This window comes from Hippopotamus amphibius, chromosome 2 (genome assembly GCF_030028045.1).
Source record: "Hippopotamus amphibius kiboko isolate mHipAmp2 chromosome 2, mHipAmp2.hap2, whole genome shotgun sequence".
NCBI classification, from domain to species: Eukaryota; Metazoa; Chordata; class Mammalia; order Artiodactyla; family Hippopotamidae; genus Hippopotamus; species Hippopotamus amphibius.
Genome location: NC_080187.1, coordinates 58,698,518 through 58,717,831, shown reverse-complemented (window position 1 = coordinate 58,717,831; position 19,314 = coordinate 58,698,518). Strand labels below are relative to the sequence as shown.

The 19,314-nt window shown below is 35.3% G+C and overlaps 1 protein-coding gene across 1 annotated transcript in view; it reads left to right on the top strand.

The window, feature by feature from the left end:
* ADAM28 (ADAM metallopeptidase domain 28) overlaps positions 1-3,482 on the top strand; it is a 62,149-nt gene extending 58,667 nt beyond the window's left edge. The window contains exons 20-24 of the mRNA XM_057720643.1: positions 72-147; positions 908-964; positions 1,439-1,501; positions 2,852-2,914; positions 3,462-3,482. Coding sequence (XP_057576626.1) covers positions 72-147; positions 908-964; positions 1,439-1,501; positions 2,852-2,914; positions 3,462-3,482 — 280 coding nt within the window. The remainder of the gene's footprint in view (positions 1-71; positions 148-907; positions 965-1,438; positions 1,502-2,851; positions 2,915-3,461) is intronic.
* The last annotated feature ends 15,832 nt before the right edge of the window (positions 3,483-19,314 follow it).

Genomic DNA, 19,314 nt, shown 5'->3' with positions numbered 1-19,314 from the left:
CTTCTCTTAAATCTCCCTCCCATGGTGAAGGAATTGCTTAGTTAGTTTATATGATATGCTTTCACATACAGGCCACTGTCTACTGCTGACCCCGGGCCACACAAGCAGAAGAAACCACAGATGTCGAAGGCTGTTCAGCCCCAAGAGGTGAACCATAGTCTGTACTGTGTTTGCTGTGGGTCCCAGCTTGTGATTCTCTGGCTCTCTTGTCCTGACCAGCTAGCTGGCATTTCTACTCATCAGTGTCTTACAAATCCACCTCTCTAGTTAGTAAGTAGCAAGGACTGTGGGCTCTGTAACTACACATTCAGAAATTTCCCCTTTGCCTTTTGTTAAATGCAGAGGCGTCTCCCTACAATGCAGCGGCTAGTTCACAAAAAGCAAAGAGAACAAAGGGAAAGAGGAGGGCAGATGCTAGCTCTCTTTCTCTCTCTCTCTGTGATCCTAGGTTGATTCCTTATTCCTTTTGCAACATCCCAATAATAACAATAATATGTATACTTGTATGACAATACATGTAGTATGTATAATCCTTAATGCCCTAGTTACATCCTGCAAGTTTAGAAATTTAAATGGCAGTTGCCTAATGACAATGACGTTGGTAGTAATGCTTTTGATGGAAACTTACACATCTCTGATAGCTCTGTACACAACAGAATGCAGCGGCTCGGCCACTGTGATTTTCCATCCAATCTCTTGGTGTCATCTTAGTTCTGAGCTCACGTGAGCAGAAAGGGCTGCTTATTTGGAAGCTGAAATTAGGAAACGGATCATTTCATTTTTTTAATGTATTTATTTTTATTGAATGAAAGATTCTCTAAATTCTATAGCGCTTTCCAATTTTCAAAAGGTTCACACACATGATTTCCCATAATCCCATTTTAAAATACATATTTTTTCTTTTTAGACGAAGCTTCACGAACATGACCATCCAGCAGAGGGATATGAGCCTCCAGCTTCTGTTGTGAGTTGGCAACTTTTCTTAAAGATCCCTTCTAATCAAACCTCAAGGGAATACTAGTGAAAGACATAACCCAAGATGCCCAATTATTTCCTCAGGAGAATGTCGAAATCTGTGTGAATGGTCATAGAAAATATAGATTCTTCTGTAACGCTTTTTGAAAAGACGAAATGTGAGCTTGCCTTTCCATTGTACTGCTAAATTTAAGCCTTCAGCCTGAATTACTGGATCTGAAAAGCTGGTAACTCATTAGAGAACCGATCTGCTTCATAGGATGCCATCTTCATTACATGCCTGTTGGCACTGAGCTTATTTTTGAACCACATGTGAGCACCTAAAGGAAAGCAATTAAACTTACAGGTTTAGAAGATTCCTAGTTCTCCATTTCTGAAAGTGATTTAAGCCTTTCTGTTAAGCACAATTGTTTTCAAGGCACCATTTTTTAATTATTCTTATTTTTTTTCACCTTCTTACTAGCTAATTACAAAACCAGATTTTCCTCCACCACCAATTCCTACATCTGTATCATTCTCTTCCGTTGTAAGTATCAGATGGTCACTGGCGATGTTTTAAATGTTTCTTGTGCCCAATGTAAAGGCTGTCTGCAAATCTCTGGGTTCCCCTTCAGGATACACTAAGCTAACCTGAGATATCATAGCCCATCTGAGAAAGAGGGCCTACTCACCATCTACAAATTAGAGTGACTATTAATTTTTTACTGTTAAAAATAGTTCTACTGTTACATAATTGTGAAGAAATGATCAACGGTTTTGCTGTAGAAGCTCAGTTGTCTCTTTCAAAGGGTAGCTTCTAGATGCTTATTTTGGAGGATATAAAATTGTATTAGAGGGCTTCCCTGGCGGTCCAGTGTTTAAGACTCCGTGCTCCCAGTGCAGGGGACATGGGTTCGATCCCTGGCTGGGGAACTAAGATCCCACATGCTGCAAGGCATGGCAAAAAACAAAATAAATAAATAATTTAAAAAATTGTATTATAAATTAGATTTTACTTATATATTCTAGATAGAATAAGACCTAGATTAGCAACAGTTTTCTAGAGGAGGAATAGTATGAAAAACAGAGCACATAAAGGCAAACCCAGAATAAAAGCCAATACTAATGAAGTAAGAGGTAGAGTCATTTGCTCAAGCGTATGCTTAGCATCTTCCCTCACACCTGGTACTCTGTTGTGAGTAAATGAGAAGGAACTAAAATTGAAGGTCATTTTCTTTCAATAGTTTTTGCATTTTTGGTGGGAAAACAAGTCATATACATTTGGAGCATTTAACTCCTCATATATTATGTATGCCAAAGTAGGTGATACTACTGAGAAAAGTAGTGAAGGGACAATGAATGGGGTAGGAATGGGAAAGTAAGAGGAAGGTCCATTGACTAAGTGGTTGGAATTTGTACTGGACCCTAAGAGTTGGGTAGAGTTTAAAATAAGTGACAAGGGGGTAAGGAAAGATTGAAATAAGGAAATAAGTATAGCGAAGATGGGAATTGTGTAGCATTTCTTTTTTTTAATTAATTAATTTATTTATTAGCTGTATTGGGTTTTCGTTGCTGCACGCAGGCTTTCTCTAGTTGTGGCGAGTGGAAGCTACTCTTCATTGTGGTGTGCAAGCTTCTCATTGCAGTGACTTCTCTTGTTGAGGTGCCTGGGCTCTAGGCACACTGGCTCAGTAGTTGTGGCTCGCAGGCTCTAGAGCTCAGGCTCAATAGTTGTGGCACATGGCTTAGTTGCTCTGTGACATGTGGGATCTTCCCGGACCAGGATTTGATCCCGTGTCCCCTGCATTGGCAGGCGGATTCTTAACAACTGTGCCATCGGGGAAGTCCCTTACATAGCATTTCTAATGCCCTAGCATTATTTTTGTCCCTAATACAGCATAAAGACATTAAAGGATCTTCCTCTACTGTTTTCAAGGATAAGCCAACGTCTACATCTAAGGTAAGAGATACATAACTAAGCTATTCTAATTTTGTAGCCCTCCTAGAATCAAGGACAGAAGTTCTAACCATGTCTTCCTAGAAGATGTTCACTAAGGAAGGTGTCTATATGAGTATATGGTGGGCTCTAGTATATGTCTTCCTTCTGAGCTTGGACAATAACCAAGAGAAAGAAGATGTAAGGGTCTTCGCTAGAAAGTGATGATGGACCCAATATTCTTTGTTTTCTCAGAAATATTACCCAGGGATAGTGAGATGGCAAAAATTTCCCATAGAAAAATCACTCAGCATGGCATAACTCTTCTCCTGATCCCTACCCTTTATATATGAGAAGTAGCCAGCTGGATAGTTGGATGCCAGTGTGATGTTTTTCTCTCCTTCCTTCTCTACCTTCCTGTGTTTCCACCCCTTCACTGATGTATCAAATAAGCTGTAGAATAGGAAGTGTGACTACAGAGAATTCATTTTAATTTCTTAATAGTTCAAAGTTATAGAACATCTAAAATTTTAGGAAAAGTTCATTATTTAAGACTTTTGTCTTTTTTTAGGGCTCCAATCCAAAAGTCTGAAGTAACAACTAAGCAAGGATTGGTGGGTAAATGATCAACTTGGAAGATTGGACAATCTGTATGGGAGAGAAATGTACTTAACTTTCTCACTATTATTTGTTATTGGTACCCAAGGACTACTTCTTGATTATACTTTGATAACATAAAACTTCCAAAAGAGACATACTCTTGATAATCACTGTATGAATTAAAAATTTCTCTTCTCCATCCTCATGGGAAAGAGGATGGCTCTAAAGAAAGAGCTATGAAGCTGAAATCTCTAATTAGGTGAATTTCCTAGTCTTTCTCACACCCCCCCCCCATTTTTTTTTACTGTGATGTTGACTAATATTTGTAAAAGGATTTTGAGCACCTTGATTTTCTCATTCCATAGGAATTAATTCATGCTCTAATGAAAACAAAAAACATGCTATCACAGGAAACTGGGAGGGATGGGAGAAAATTGTATACTCATCATTAGATGACTAGCAACAGCTTAATTGTTTTAACCATGAAACTGTCAAATTAGAACCCTCAGTTACAAAGAATATATAAACATTCTCTGGTTTGTATAATGTCTTTTTCCTATCCTACATTATCTTCTGCAATACTTATTAGGTGTGTCATTGGAGGTTCACTATAGTTGATTAAGACTTTATTAATTAAAATTTTTTCATAGAAATTTGTATAATTCAGTTACTGACAAGCTTTAAGTGACATTACTTTCTATGAAAAAATTTTAGTTAAATAAATTAATAACATAAACCAGAGGTTGTACATTGGTGGCCTGCAGGATGTGTCTGGACTACAGATTTATTTTATTTGGCCTGAATGATTTTGGCCAAAGAGTATTTTTTAATGTTTTGAATATATTGCCAATATTTAAAAATTGGGAGATCTTGCATAAACATCCAGATCTCCAGCATTTTAAAAGTAATCAAATGGTTTGTCAACACTTGAATTGAAACTATGCACCTCAGATTGGGACTTGAACCCACACGGCTGGGAATCACATCCAGCCAAAACCCACGGTCTTCCAACTGAGATCACACACCTGGTTTTAGGACTTAATGAAGATCAGGTTCTTGATGTCTCATCATAGAATGAATTCGGTGAGAGACAACATGATAGGTAAGAAGTGAACTTAGAGAGAAACACACTCCACAGAGTGCAGGCCATCTCAGAAGATGGGAAAGGCACCATGGTTTGGGGTTGTCAATTTTTGTAGGGGTGGGTAATTTCATAGGTTAATGAGTGGGAGGAGTATTCCAGCTATTTTAGGAAGGGGTGGGGATTTCCAAGAGTTGGACCACCGTGCACTTTTTGATCCTTATGGTCAGCCTTGGAACCTTCATGGCGCCTGTGGGTGTGTCATTTAGCTTGCAGATGTGTTACAATGAGCATATACTGAGGCTCAAGGTCTAGTGGACATGTTGGCCATCTTGGACCCATTTGATTCTTATCAGTTGATGTCATGTCTATGCTATGTCATTCTTTCAAAGGTTGTGCCCTGCCCCCTTTCCTCCTATTTCAGAATCACATTGCCCACAGCAACCATCAGCTTAGTTGACTGGTGATGGAACAAACATTGTAGGTTGCCTACCAAAAGCCCCTTTCTTCCTTTTCAGAACCCAAATTTTGTTCAGTTTTCCATAACTACAAGGGTGAGTCAAAAATTATCCGCACTCTGGCTATAGAATTCATAGAAATTTTAATATAACCAGAGTGCGGATAATTTTTGATTCACCCTCATATTTTAGAAGACATAAACTCTGTAATAACCTATATGGTAAAAAAATCTGAAAAAGAACAGATCTATGAATATGTATAACTAAATCACTTTGCTGTACACCTGAAACTAACACTATATTGTAAATCAACTATATGCCAATATAAAATTAAAAATTAAAAAAAAAAAAGATAATCGTAACTCCATCTCCTGGATCCATTTCTATCACTCTAAGTCAATCATGATAATCTCATTTCCCTTACCAGTGGTTGATTGATTTGGAGATGAGTGTATTAATCCCCACCCTCCTGCCTTTTTTGCCAATGGGACAAGACAGCATATATGCTGGACAAGATATCCTTGTCCCTTCTGGCTATTTGGATATCCTATCTGGTATTGTCGCAGCTATGGCATGATTATGAGGGCATGGCTGATATACTGAATAAGATAGAGCAGAAAGATGAAAAGAATAAAATCTGGTCTTTTAATAACGTCACAAACTGGTAAATTAATAACTGCCTGGGTCACCATGTACTTTCTGGGGACTTCTGTTGTATGACCAATAAAATTTTCTTAATGTTTAAGCCATTTCAAGTTGGAGTTGCTCTTACTCGCAACAGAAGCCATCCTGACAAATAAAGTAGCTGTTTCTATTATCAGGGCATATGCTTTCCACTTCATCATCTACTATATATTGTTTCCAGAAAAAGACCTTCCCTTGCCACTGGCAACTTTAGACATTGCTTAGTAATTAGCCTTGGACAGTCTGCTATGCTGCTCAACACTAATACAATATCACTGTTATTAGTATGCCTAAGAAGTAATATTGTTGGGGAAACTAAATCCCTAAGCAGGAGAAAATTAGGGTATGCAGTTTACTATGAAAGTATCTCCTTCTTAAAATTTAACTCTTTTCTCTCTCACACTTGGTGTTGAAGTCCATACACTTTTTTTAAAATAAATTTTAAAAAATGTATTGTGGTAAGAACATTTGACGTGACATCTGTCCTCAACAGATATTTGAAAGTACAATAAAATATTGTTACCTATAAGTACAAGATTATACAGCAGCTCTCTAGTTCTTATTCATCTTGCATAATTGAAATTTGATACCCATTGATTGGCACCTTCCCATTTCCACTCCCAGCCTCTGGCAGCCACAATTCTGTGCTTTGCTTGGATGAGTTTGCCTATTTTAGATACCTCATGTAAGTGGAATCATGCAACATTTGTCCTTCTGTGATTCACTTATTTCATTTAGCATAATGTCCTGCAGGTTCACCCATGTTGTTGAATATGACACGATTTCCTTCCTTTTTCAAGGCCAGATAATATTCCATTTTATGTATAGACCACATTTTAAAAATCCATTCATTCATTGATGTTACATTGTTTCCACATTTGGGGTATTAGGAAGAGTGCTGCAATGAACACGGGATTGCAGGTAACTCTTTGAGTTTCTGATTTCAATTCTTTTATATAAATATCCAGAGATGAAATTGTTGAATCAATATGGTAGTTCCATTTTTAATTTTTTGGAGGAAACAATACTGTTTTCCATAGTGGCTGTACCAATTTACACTCCCAGTAAGAGTGCACGTTTCCCTTTCTCCACATGCTCGCCAACTGTTGTGATCTCTGGCCTTTTTGAAACTAGCCATCCTAACAGATGTGAGGTGATATTTCACTGTGGTTTTGATTTGCATTTCCCTGATGATCAATGAGGTTTAGCACTTTTTTAGATACCTGTTAGCCATTTGTCTGTCTTTTTTGGAAAAATGTCTATTTGGCTCCTTTGACCATTTTTTGAAACCTGGTTGTCCTTTTGAAAATATCAAAAGAATTTTACGATTTTAAAAAGTTTTACCATTTCAACCAATTTCATGTATACAGTTCTTTGGCGTAAGTACGTTCACAATGCTCTGTGCTCATCACCACTATCTGTTTTCAGAACTTGTTCATCATCCCAAGCAGAAGTTCTGTACCCATTAAATTACTTCCCATTACTGCTTCCCCCAGGGCCTGATAACCTTTCTTCACCTTCTATCCATATGAATTTGCCAATTTTAGGTACCTTGATAAGTGGGATCATACAGTATTTTTTTTCTTTCACATAACTGGTTTATTTCACTTAGCACAACGTTTTCAAGATTCATCCATGTTGTAGAATATATCAGAATGTCATTCCTTTTAAAGGCTTAAGAGCCCGATATCATTTTAATGTATTTATTTTCTGCTTAAAACAGCTGGAGGCAGTTTCTGGGGTTCCACATCCTCATGCACGTTATCACTATTTTCAGACTTGCTCAGTTCCTAACCCAATAATGCTTTTTACACTTTGCTTCTTAGTGAACATACTTTTAAGTTGATCATTTTACTCACTTTATTCTTAATGTTTTAAAACCTTGTTTTAGAGCAAGTGTCTTGCTGTCCTCTTCTTAGCAAGAAGCATGTCTCAGATTGCTTTCTTAGCCTTCCCAAGTGTCCGCATGAGTTGAGTGTTGAAATCCTGTGTACAACCCAGATGGGGAACTTAAAGGAAGCCCACAAGTTTGTCTAAGTGAAAAACAGGATGATGACAATCTGACTATAGATAATGGTCTCCTCCTGATGTCCCTGTAACTTCTGATGAAGGTGATCACGGCCTCTGGGCTGCAAAAATTGTTGCATTTTTCATAGAGAAGGCCCCTGATTCATAGACCAAGTGTTATGATTCAGTGCATAGCACTTTCCCTTCTAAGTCAATGGGTGTCATCCATCTGGCTTTCTAAACTCTAACTGCTGTGAAGTAGTTCGCTAAGATTTGTGTGTCTTTGGGGACATGTTATTAACTATGATTAGAATGGAGCCTACAGGAGCAAGTTCTAGGCAGAGACTCTTTTAGTCCTACTTGCCAATAGCAGGCCAACCAGATCCAGTGGAAAGCTGAAGTGTCAGATGGGGAACCAGAGAAAGTCAAGAGAAAATTTAATGGAAATGTACAGAAAAGAATAAGGTAAAGTTTTAAAAAAATGTTACATGGGGGAAATATACAACACACAGGGATAAAAGCAGAGACAGTTCTCCCAGCTCTGCCACTGACTAGACTTTTAGGCTTAGTAAATAATTTGAACTCTGTGGGCATCTTTAAATTTCCTCACCTATGAAATGCAATTAGCAATTCACAAATTGCCAATATCTAAAGAGGGTTTTCTAAGAAATGTGTAAAGGTAGTATGAAAACATAAAAGGAAAAAGAGAAAAGAAGAAAGATGTCCATAGTCTAGAAGGGCAGATAATGTCCATCTGTCAAGGATCTACCCATAACATGCTTCCATTCATGGATTTGTCAAAGGTGAAGCCCTTCTCTGTACAGGCTACTGTTTCACACATCTTTGAGCAGGAAGTAGGGCAAGTTACTTATTATTTGTAGATATTTCATTGGTGAGCCTCTATTTTCCTTAGTGTTTTATTCTGCCTATGAATTGCTTTTAGAATTTGTCTCCATATCCTTATTCAGAGTCCTCCTCTTCTACTAAGTCTAAATCTCAGCCAGAACTTCTGGGTTAAACCAAACGCTATCCTAAATTTGGGGGTGCCATGTAAAATGACCCTGAATTGATATTTGGGGGAAATCAACAAGCACTGAATCCACAAAACTATTAGAAAAAATTCAATCACAACTGATTGTAATTTTGGTGATTTTTTTTTTTAAAGTTAAAATATCATAGGGTAATGATAAAAGTTTACAATTATAGAGTACTATATGATTTATACTGTGTGTATGTGTGTGCATGTATGTCTTCACTTAATCCTTACAACACTGTCCTCATTTTACAGATAAGAAAACAGAGATAAAAAGGAGAATAGGTTATTTTTCTCTAGATTATTCAGCTAGGAAATGTTGAAATGGGAACTCAAACTCAAGTATTCTGACTCCAAGTTTTTAGTTCCTTCTACATAGCCATACTGTCTGCAGCAAAAATATTTTGCACAGAAAGTCACATTTAATGTTATAGTACTAAATAGGGAAATTCCCCTTTATTTCCAGCTATAATTTCTTTTCTACAGTGTTAGTGGTGAAAATTTATCTGATGTTGGAGTCAAATCTGATGCCCCTTGGCTGTCTACTCCTTCTGAAAATAACTTTTAATTTTTCTCGCCATTATTGTCACTTAGCCTGGAAAATGGTAAGTACTTAAAAAGTCCTTAGCAAAAGTCTTCTGTCAAGAGTCTGAATTTATGCATTATGCAACTACACTTACTTGGTTGTTTTCTTTTGTTCTTTAATTCAAACATTTATAAAATGCCAGTTTACTATGTTGATCCTGGGGATGGAAAGGTTAACCTCTTTTCCTGCTGTCTAGGGACTCACAACCTCATTCTAAAGGCTGAACATAAATAGATACGCAAATAAAATCATTGCTAAAATATCAGCACAGGGGAAATATTTATCAAGGGAGGGCATGAGAAGTTTCTCAGGGAGATGCCATTTAAACCCAACCTAGCAGGTTGGGCTTCCCTGGTGGCACAGTGGTTAAGAATCTGCCTGCCAATGCAGGAGACATGGGTTCAAGCTCTGGTCCTGGAAGATCCCACATGCCGTGGAGCAACTAAACCCGTGCACCACAACTACTGAGCCTGCAAGCCACAACTACTGAGCCCATGTGCCGCAACTGCTGAAGTCCACATGCCTAAAGCCCAAACTGTGCACTAAGAGAAGCACTGCAATGAGAAACCCATGTGCTGCAATGAAGAGTAGCCCCCGCTCACCACAACTAGAGAAAGACTGCATGCAGCTACAAAGACCCAATGCAGCCAATAAATAAATAAATAAACCAATAAATTTTTTAAAAAATAGCAAGTTTGTCAGACCAATAAAGGAAACAAGAAAGGGGCATTCCAGGGAGATAATGAGATTCAACAACAGCATGTATGAAGTCATGGTTCATCAGGTTTATCAAGGCTAGATTGAAACAAAACATTTTATTTATTTTTAAGGAGTCGCTTTCTATATTTATACATACCACCCTTTGTTAAACATACACATACATTGTGCACACACAAATTAAGGAGGTTTCAAAAAGCATAACAAAAGGAAAAGAAACAGTTAAGAGAATTAGAAAACAAGAAAGCAAGAAAGTTCCAGAAACCATAAAGCCATGGGTGGCATGAAATAGCAAACATACAGCCCTACATGTTTGATGAGTATGAGCTCCAAGTTTTACTCCAAACTGGCAACAAAAAAGTAAACAAACAAGAGAAGTAAACAGGATTGATAGGAGATTTATAGGGTCCATAAAGTAAAAACAAACATACTATTAACGAGGATAATAAAACTACATAAACAAAACAAAGCCAACCAACCAAATAAATAAAAACAGAAGGAGCACAGCTCTTCCTGCTTCTGAGAGTTTTCATGATGGTATTGCTATTGGATCAAACTTGAGAACCTGACTTTGCCTTTCTCCCGAGCTCTCACCCTGGTGTCCTCCAGGTATTTCAGATACAGATTCTTTGCTGCTTGCCCCAACCCATGCTATGCTCACACCCAGTAGGAAAAGAACCCCCCAAAGAAGCAATGTGTAAGCTCAATTCAGGTCATTGATCCAACCTTTTCACTAGTGATTTTAATTTATTACTTGTCACAGTAATGGAGTAATTATTTCTAACTAAGCTCTGAACTGTGAATTGAGAAACCAAATAATTGATCTTTTTCATGCTAGTATTTCATATCATCACTGAGCAAATGAAATAGGTATTTTAACCTGTTTTAAGGATACTTGTAGCAAAATGGATGGACCTAGAGATTATCATATTAAGTGAAGTAAGTCAGACAAAGACAAATATCATGTTATCGTTTATATGTGGAATCTAAAAAAAAAAAATCATGCAAATGAACTTATTTAGAAAACAGAAACAGACTCACATAGAAAACAAATTTATGGTTACCAAAGGGGAAAAGGGCAGGGGGAGGGATACTTTAGGAATTTGGGATTAAAAAATACATATTATCATTAGATAACCAACAAAGTCCTATTATATAGCACAGGGAATTATAGTCAATATCTTTCGATAACCTATAATGAAAAAGAAGATATATATATATATATGTATATATATGTGTGTGTGTATATATATATACATATATATATATATATAAAACTGAATCACTTCTTTGTACACCTGAAACTAACACAACATTGTAAATCAACTATATTTCAATAAAAATGTTTAAAAAATTAAAGAGTACTTGAAAAAATTTTTAAAAATGTGCATTCATAAGGTATTTAAAATTGCCACTGAGTAAATTTAATATCTGAAAACTGAATGGCTTGTTTACATTTTGTATCATTTTACAAACAGTTATAAATATTTCTATCTCAATTGATTATTTGGAAACCAGAATCCATTTTTTTTTCCATAAAATCATTTCTAGCCTCATTGGATTGATATTTTTTGGTCACTAAAATCTTTAGAGAGAGTATTACAATATTTTCTCTCCTGTAATAATGAGTCAACCAAAGGTGAGCACTGAAATCATCTATATTACTTTAAAATAATAAGGGCCCCACTTTATACCAACAGAATCTGAACATAGGAGGAAGGAATCAAGACGTCAGATTTTTAACAAATTTTAGATGTGATCCCAGTGTGTGCTCTCGGTTAAGAACCAAAGACGTAAAGGGAATATCTCAGCCATCTTTTGCTACCTATATTCTATTCCTATATCCTAATTGATCTTGATTGTTTATGGAAATTAGCATCGGGAACAGCAAAAGTTATTTGATTACAAAAATATTTTAAAATATATGTTTTTCAGTAGTCACAATCTCTTATCCAAACATTGTAATTAAATTGTAAACATAGGATATTTCATTGATGCTACTGATAAAAACCCTTGGGGCTTTAACTGAAGTAAAAGGAAGACAAAGTTAAGTATTAGAAACAAAGGCTACAGACAATATTGAAAATTCAACTTGTAAATAATCAAGAAAAAGCAATATTTATATTTGAGGCTATCATTTTCTCTCTTGGTGGCTGCTCAATAAGAAATTTGTATAAGGATATCAAGTGTAAACAACAAAATATATGAGCTGTAGCAGAACCCAAAGCAATTGGGATAATCTGATTAGCTGCAGCACACATTCATGGTTCACTCATTTTTTGTGGTTCATTCCCTTGATTGAAAAGAGAAAGCTTTTATTCTCTAGAGCAGTTTTAGGTTCACAGTAAAACTGAGTGGAAGGTACAGAGATTTCCCATGTACCCCTGCTCCCTCACATGCACAACCTCCCCCACTATCAACATTCCCACCAGAGTGGTACATTTGTCATAATCAATGAAACTATGTTGACATATCATTATCATTCAAAGTCCATAGTTTACATTAGGGTCCACTTTTACTGTTATCTATTCTAGAGGTTGGACAAGCATATAATGCCATATATCCACCATTATATTTTGTATGGTACTATCCTCTTTACTCTGCAGACTTATTCCTCCCACTCTCCAGCCGCTGACAACCACTGATTCTTTTATTGTCTCCAAAGTTTTCCATTTTCCAGAATATCATGTAGTTGGAATCATAAAGTATGTAACTTTGTTTGGATTGGCTTCCATCATGTGGCAATATGCCTTTAGGTTTCTTTCATATCTTTTCATTCTTGATAGCTCATTTCTTTTTAGTGCTGAATAAAATTCCATTTGTGGAATTTTATTTATTTATCCATTCACCTACTAAAGGATATCTTAGTCACTTCCCATTCCTGGCAATTATGAAAAAGCTGCTGTAATTATCCATATTCAGGTATTTGTGACATAAGCTCTCATTCATTTGGCTAAATACCAAAGAATGAGATTGCTGGATTGTATGGTTACGCCAAACTCTCTTTCAAAGTGGCTGTACCATTTTGCTTTCGCACCATCAGAGAATGAGAGTTCTGCTTGCTCCACATCCTCCCCGGCATTTGATACTCAGTGCTTTGGATTTTAGCCATTCTAATAGGTGTCTAATGGTATCTTATTGTTGTTTTAACTTACAATTCCTAATAATATGTGATGTTGAGTATTTTCGTATGTTTATTTGCCAGACATAGCCTTTTAAATTGATCCAGGCACCTTTTATTTTGTTGCAACTAAAGATAATGCCATAATAAAACTTATACCTGAGTCTTCTAATTTCTCTTGAGATGGTAAATCTTCCAAGTAGTTACTCAGATGATATCAAATAATATCTCCATTAGCAATGTGTGGGTCCCACAACTAAAGATACATAAGCTCTTTGGTTTAGACTTCTGCTTTCTTCTTAAAACAAAAATGGAGAAGTAAAGAGGGGAAAAAGGAAGCTAAACTGATACAAATAGGTTTTATAACTTGAAAGGGAATTTAAAGGACCCATTCAGTTGAATGATCTAATTCTAAGTAAATTTAGTGAGGAAAGAAAACATGCATATCTTGTTTACATTTAAAAATCATCCAATGATTTCAAGCAAATAATCTGATGTAGCACAGCTGGCTATTTCTTTAGTCCCAGAAGAACTTAAGGAAGCTGGAAGACTGCCCCGGATAATGTGGGAGTGGGGGTGGGTTTGTTTTTAGATCTCTGTGTGTGGCTTTGGCTTGGAACAAGAGGCAGCTTGACAAGTCTGTGAGAGGGTAAAAGAGGAACAGAATGTTTTGAGCTTCTCTACCTGTTTGCCAGCTTTGCCTTGAATACCCAGTGTTGTGTATTATACCTGCTGCAACTGGGATTAGTTCTGGTGGATTCAGGGATAAAATCAGGGCAGTAGAGAAACTCTCAGTAGTATGAGTCCAGAGGAAATGAGACTAACTAATCCTTGACAGTTGCTTTCTCACCTCACCGGCTCTAAACTGACAAGGGAAGTTACATTTAAGGAGTTTATCTTACTAATGCTATTTCTCTCGGGGCAAAAGGTGAAGATCTGAGTGCTGTCGGGGACGGAGGTGGGGGGGGGCAGTAATTGACTTGTTTCCTGGTATTTGAGGTTTCCCACCCCGTGGGAGACTCATCAACTTCCCAATTTCTAACTTTTCTAGCTGACAATATGTGAGGCTGTCCTTCTCTATATGGATTGCTTAATAGAATAAGCAATAATGTCATGTAAAAATGAGGTAGCTGACCCAAAAATAATACATGAGGGAAACAAACATTTCCAAAGACAGACAATATGTTGGATTACAGATTCCGGCCTAGGCAAAAATATTAGAAGAGAGGAGACAAAAATAATAATAAACATATGAATACACATGAGGGAAGATAGCTCAGATATGAAACTGGAACCAGAAAACATAAAGAAAGGAACCAAGGGGAAATATGAGACATAAGAAAACTTAATAGGTGAAATATACAGAATAGAATAGATAGAATAAATAATAGAACATACAGAATTGAGGAACAAATCAGTAAACTGCAGAGATCAAATGAAGAGTTTTTCCAGAAAGAACTAAAAAGTAACAAAGAATATTTTTTTTAAAATAAAGAGCCAAATATTATGAAGGGTAGAAGTAAAAATGCTAAAATCCAAATAATAGAAATCCCAGAAAAATGGATATCTCAAAAAAGTGGCGATAGGGAAGTACTTGAATAATGGAGATGAACTTTTCAAACTTAAGAAAAAGAAAAGAGCACCGTATAAGAAAAGCCATGGAGAGTCAAAGTGGGAAGGGAAACAAAACATTCCAAAAAAAAAAAAATCTTGCCCCTAGCAACTTTATGGCAAATGTAGGAATGTCAGAACAAAGAAAAAACCCAATGATTTTGAGAGAAATAGCATATCACATAGAAAAAAAAACAAGGTTATCATCGACCTCACATTTTCCAACAGCTGTAATAGATTCATGAAGAAAATACAATAGGAATTTTAAAGTATTGAAGGAAAAACTTAGAACTAGGATTTTATATCCAAGCAAACTCTATTCAATTATAAGTGTTTGATTCAAAAATTCTCAAGCATCAGTGGTTACAGAAATTAACTATACAAAGACCCATTTGAAAACCTTTTTAGATAAAAAAAATCCAGAGTATACCACAAGAGATATATGAATCAGAGATGATTAAATACCTTGATAAAATGTATGTATCCTAAAACAAAATAGTTATAGCTCCCCCAAAGTATATTCATAATTTCCCTGATTTGAAAGTCTAGATCAATTCTATCCAAGAAAACTTTCTATTATGGTGGAAGTATTCTACATCTTCACTCTGTAAATGGTAGTCACTAGTCACATAGCTATTGAATGCTTGAAATATGGTTTCTGTGACTGAGAGACTGAATTTAAATACAATTTAAACTGAATGTTTAAATTGTATTTAAATTTAATTAACATTAATATTAATAGCAACATGTGGCTAGTGACTACTCTTTGGACAATATAAGTCTATATAATATCAATACAATGTAGGACTTTGAAAGAGTAAGAAATATGAGAGCCAGGTGAATTCTTGTCTTATCTGGGGGAGAAATAGCTCTCAGTTATTTAAAAAGTAAGAAAGAATTTGAAAAGATGAATAAAAGGACAAAAAATACCAATAGTCACAATAAATATAATTAAACTAAACTTACAAGTAAAGAGACAAAGATTGATGTACTGAATACAAATAAAATATACATATGTGTAGTTTACAAGTGACACATCTAAAATATAATTTCATGCAAAAATATAATTTCACATGAAGTGAAAAGACAGGAGTAGAAATATCAGGCAAATATAAATATAAAGAAAGCTGGGGTATTTAATTATCAGAGAATATATACTTTATGGCAAAAAAGCATTATTAGGGATGGAGAGAGTAGAAAACAGAGTTGTATAATTTTAAAAGTTACAATTCACAAAGTAAAATGTATTTTATGTATCTAAACACCTAATAAATTTCTAGAACCACAGGGGAAAGTGATAAATTTGCCTTCATTCTAAGATATCTCAACATCTTTCTCTTGATTATGAATAGTTCAGACAGACAAAAAATTAGGAAGAATATATAGGTGATGTGGACAATATAATTTTCAAGCTAGGACTAATGTAGTTATATAGAGTTCTGCATCAAACAACAAGAAAAAAAAAATCTAAAAAAAAAAAAATTACAAAGAGATATAGCCAAAAATCCAAACACAAGAATTAAAATGTGACACACAAAAAATTGAATAACCAAAAGAAGGCAAGAAAGGAAAAACAAGGGAATAACAAACGCAAAAAAGAGAAAGGAAACAGCAAAATAGCATATTCTCCCTATCATAATAATAATACCTAAAATGAAAATGGGCAAAATACCTCAAACAAAAGAGCCTAAACAGATATATTAGAAGAGAGAGGGCAAAAATAACAATAAACATATTAATAGGCATAAGAGAAGTTACTCCAAATATAAAACAACAAGAAAACATTTAAAAAAAACAAGGAAAAATATTAGGCATGAAACACTTAGTAGATGAAATACAGAGTAAAATAGAATAAATAGTAGAATGAATAGAATTGAAGAACAAATCAGTAAATTGCAGAAATCAGAGAAAAAATTTCCAGAAAGATTTTTAAAAATTTGATTTATATCCAAAGAAACTTATACTCAATATTCCTGTAAAGATAGAATTAACTATAAAAAGACATACCATGTAAACAGTCTTTAAGAAAGCTAGTGTGACTACATAAATATCAGAAAAATTAGATTTTTTACAAGAAATACAACTGGAAATAAAAAGGGACATTCATCATGAACATATAATAATCTCAAATGTTGTGCACCAAGTAATAAAGCTTAAAAATACACGAAACACAAACTGAAGAGCATTAAGGGAGAAATAGGTAAATCCACAATTATGGTAGGTGATTTAAAATACCTCTTTCAGGAACTGACGGAACAACCTGGAAAATTTTAACAGTATAGTTATATAAGACTTGAACAACACTACCAACTAGGCAACTAGTATGATCTGATAATGGTACAGCATTATATTCATAACCACAGAAATTATATGGTTTTTAAGAAAACGTGGATTCTTCACTAAGATAATATGTTGATCAATGTCTCATATATTTCAAAAGACTGTAACGTTACAAAAATTTTCGCACAAAATTTCATTAAATGAGATGTATTGAAAAGCTCCAAATATTTGGAAATTAAGTAGCACACTTCAAAATCTCATAAGCAAAAATAAAATTTAACTGAAAAATACTAAAATAAAAAATTTGTTGGTTAGTGGTGAGAAATGTATAGCTTCCCAATGCTTGTGTTAGAAATTTAAAATCAATGACTTCAAATAACAAAAAATTAAATGAAAATAAATTAATTAAAATTAAAATTATAAAAAATAAGGAAAAATGAAATGGCACACAAAAAATAATAAAGGAGATTAACAAAGTCATAATTTGATTTGAAAAGAGAAATTAAATTGATAAATCTTTACCAAAACATATCAAATATAAAAAGAAAGCAGACATTACTAATATTAGGAATCAGAGTGATGGCATCATAGCAGACCCTTTAGATATTAAAAGGATAATAAAAAGTAGTATGAAAACTTTACAGAAAAAAAAATCAGCAGCTTAGATAAAATAGAAAAATTCCTTTAAAAACAATTTAAGCAGGAAGATAGAGTAGGTGTACTTTTCCCTATTTCTCACATGAAGTACAACTAAAAACCCTATATGGAATATATACAAAATAAACATAATAAGACTCTGAAAGGTGGAGAGAAGACAGAACATCTAGGACCTTGGTCTGCAAGAAAGGACATAGCGGTGAGTTCCCTGGGTTTTCTTTTTCACCCAAATTGTATCTGAAGAAGCCATCTGGAAATGTCAATGGACACAGACAAGAAAAGTCCCAACAAAAGTCTGTTCACTTTAGCCAAGGAACCAGGAACAAGACTAGCAACACATAAAATTTTAAATGCTCTACTCCAGCCAAACACTACACACAATAATTTGTGGCTATACTCCAACTACACCCGCAAAGGCTGAATGAACCCCTGACCCCCATACTGGGGTGGTGTCAGACAAGGTTAAACAGATGCCTGAGCCTTTTTTCATTCTCATCAGGTGGTCTCGGTGGAAATGAGGTAGGTACCCTCAGCTTCTGCTCCTACCTGGGAATAACGAGGAGCTCCCTCCTCACTCACTGTTGCAGGATTGTCAGAGGAAGCTTAATGGAAAGTCAAATCTTTCATCACCTCCCAGGTGTAACAAGGCCACCTTCCCTAACCTAGGTGTCAATGGAGGTCATGTGGGGAGGAGTAACAAGGTGCTCCTATCTCTCCAGAGACAGAAGTGTCAGTGGAAACTTACTGGGGAGCCAGAACCCCCACTCCTACCCAGGAGTGATGAGAAGCATTCCCACCTTTAGGTGTCAGCGGAGAATGTGGATTTCTACCTGCACTAGCAGGTAATGAGGCGGTGTCCCCTTTCTGCTGCCAGAGTGGTGTCAGAAGAAGCCAGCTAAAACAGAAAGTTTAAATAATATTTAAAGCTTCAAAACATAATATCCCCAAAGCCCAAGCTTTAATAAGAAATCACTCATCATAGCAAGAACAATGGATGCTCTAAACTAAATAAAAAAAAACAAAACCACCCAGTATAGTTGGCGACACTGAGATGACAGAGATTATAGAATCATCTGACAAAGATCTTAAAGCAGTCCTCATAAAGCTGCATGAATGAGCAACTATTAACATGCTTGAAACAAAAATCAGTATTTGAAAAATCAATCAACCATCACATTAATAGATTAAAGAAGAAACATCACAGGATCATATCGATCAATGAAGAAAAAATTTAACAAAATTCAACAGCAATTCATGATAAAACCCTCAGAAAAAAAGGAATAGAAGTGAATTTCCTTAACTTCTTTAAGAACTTCTAACAAATTTTATATTTAATTATATTTAATTATATTTAATTATATTTAATGATGAAAAACTCAATGTTTTCTCTTAAAACTGGGAACAAAATGAAGATATTTGCTCTCACTACTCTTATTCAACAATGTAACAGAAGTGCTAGCCAGTACAACAAGGCAAGTAAGGGGGAAAAAATCAGATCAGAAAGATAAATAAAATTTTCTCTATTTACAGATGACATGATGGTCTATACAGAAAATCTCAAGGAAGCTAGAAAATAACCCTAGAATGAG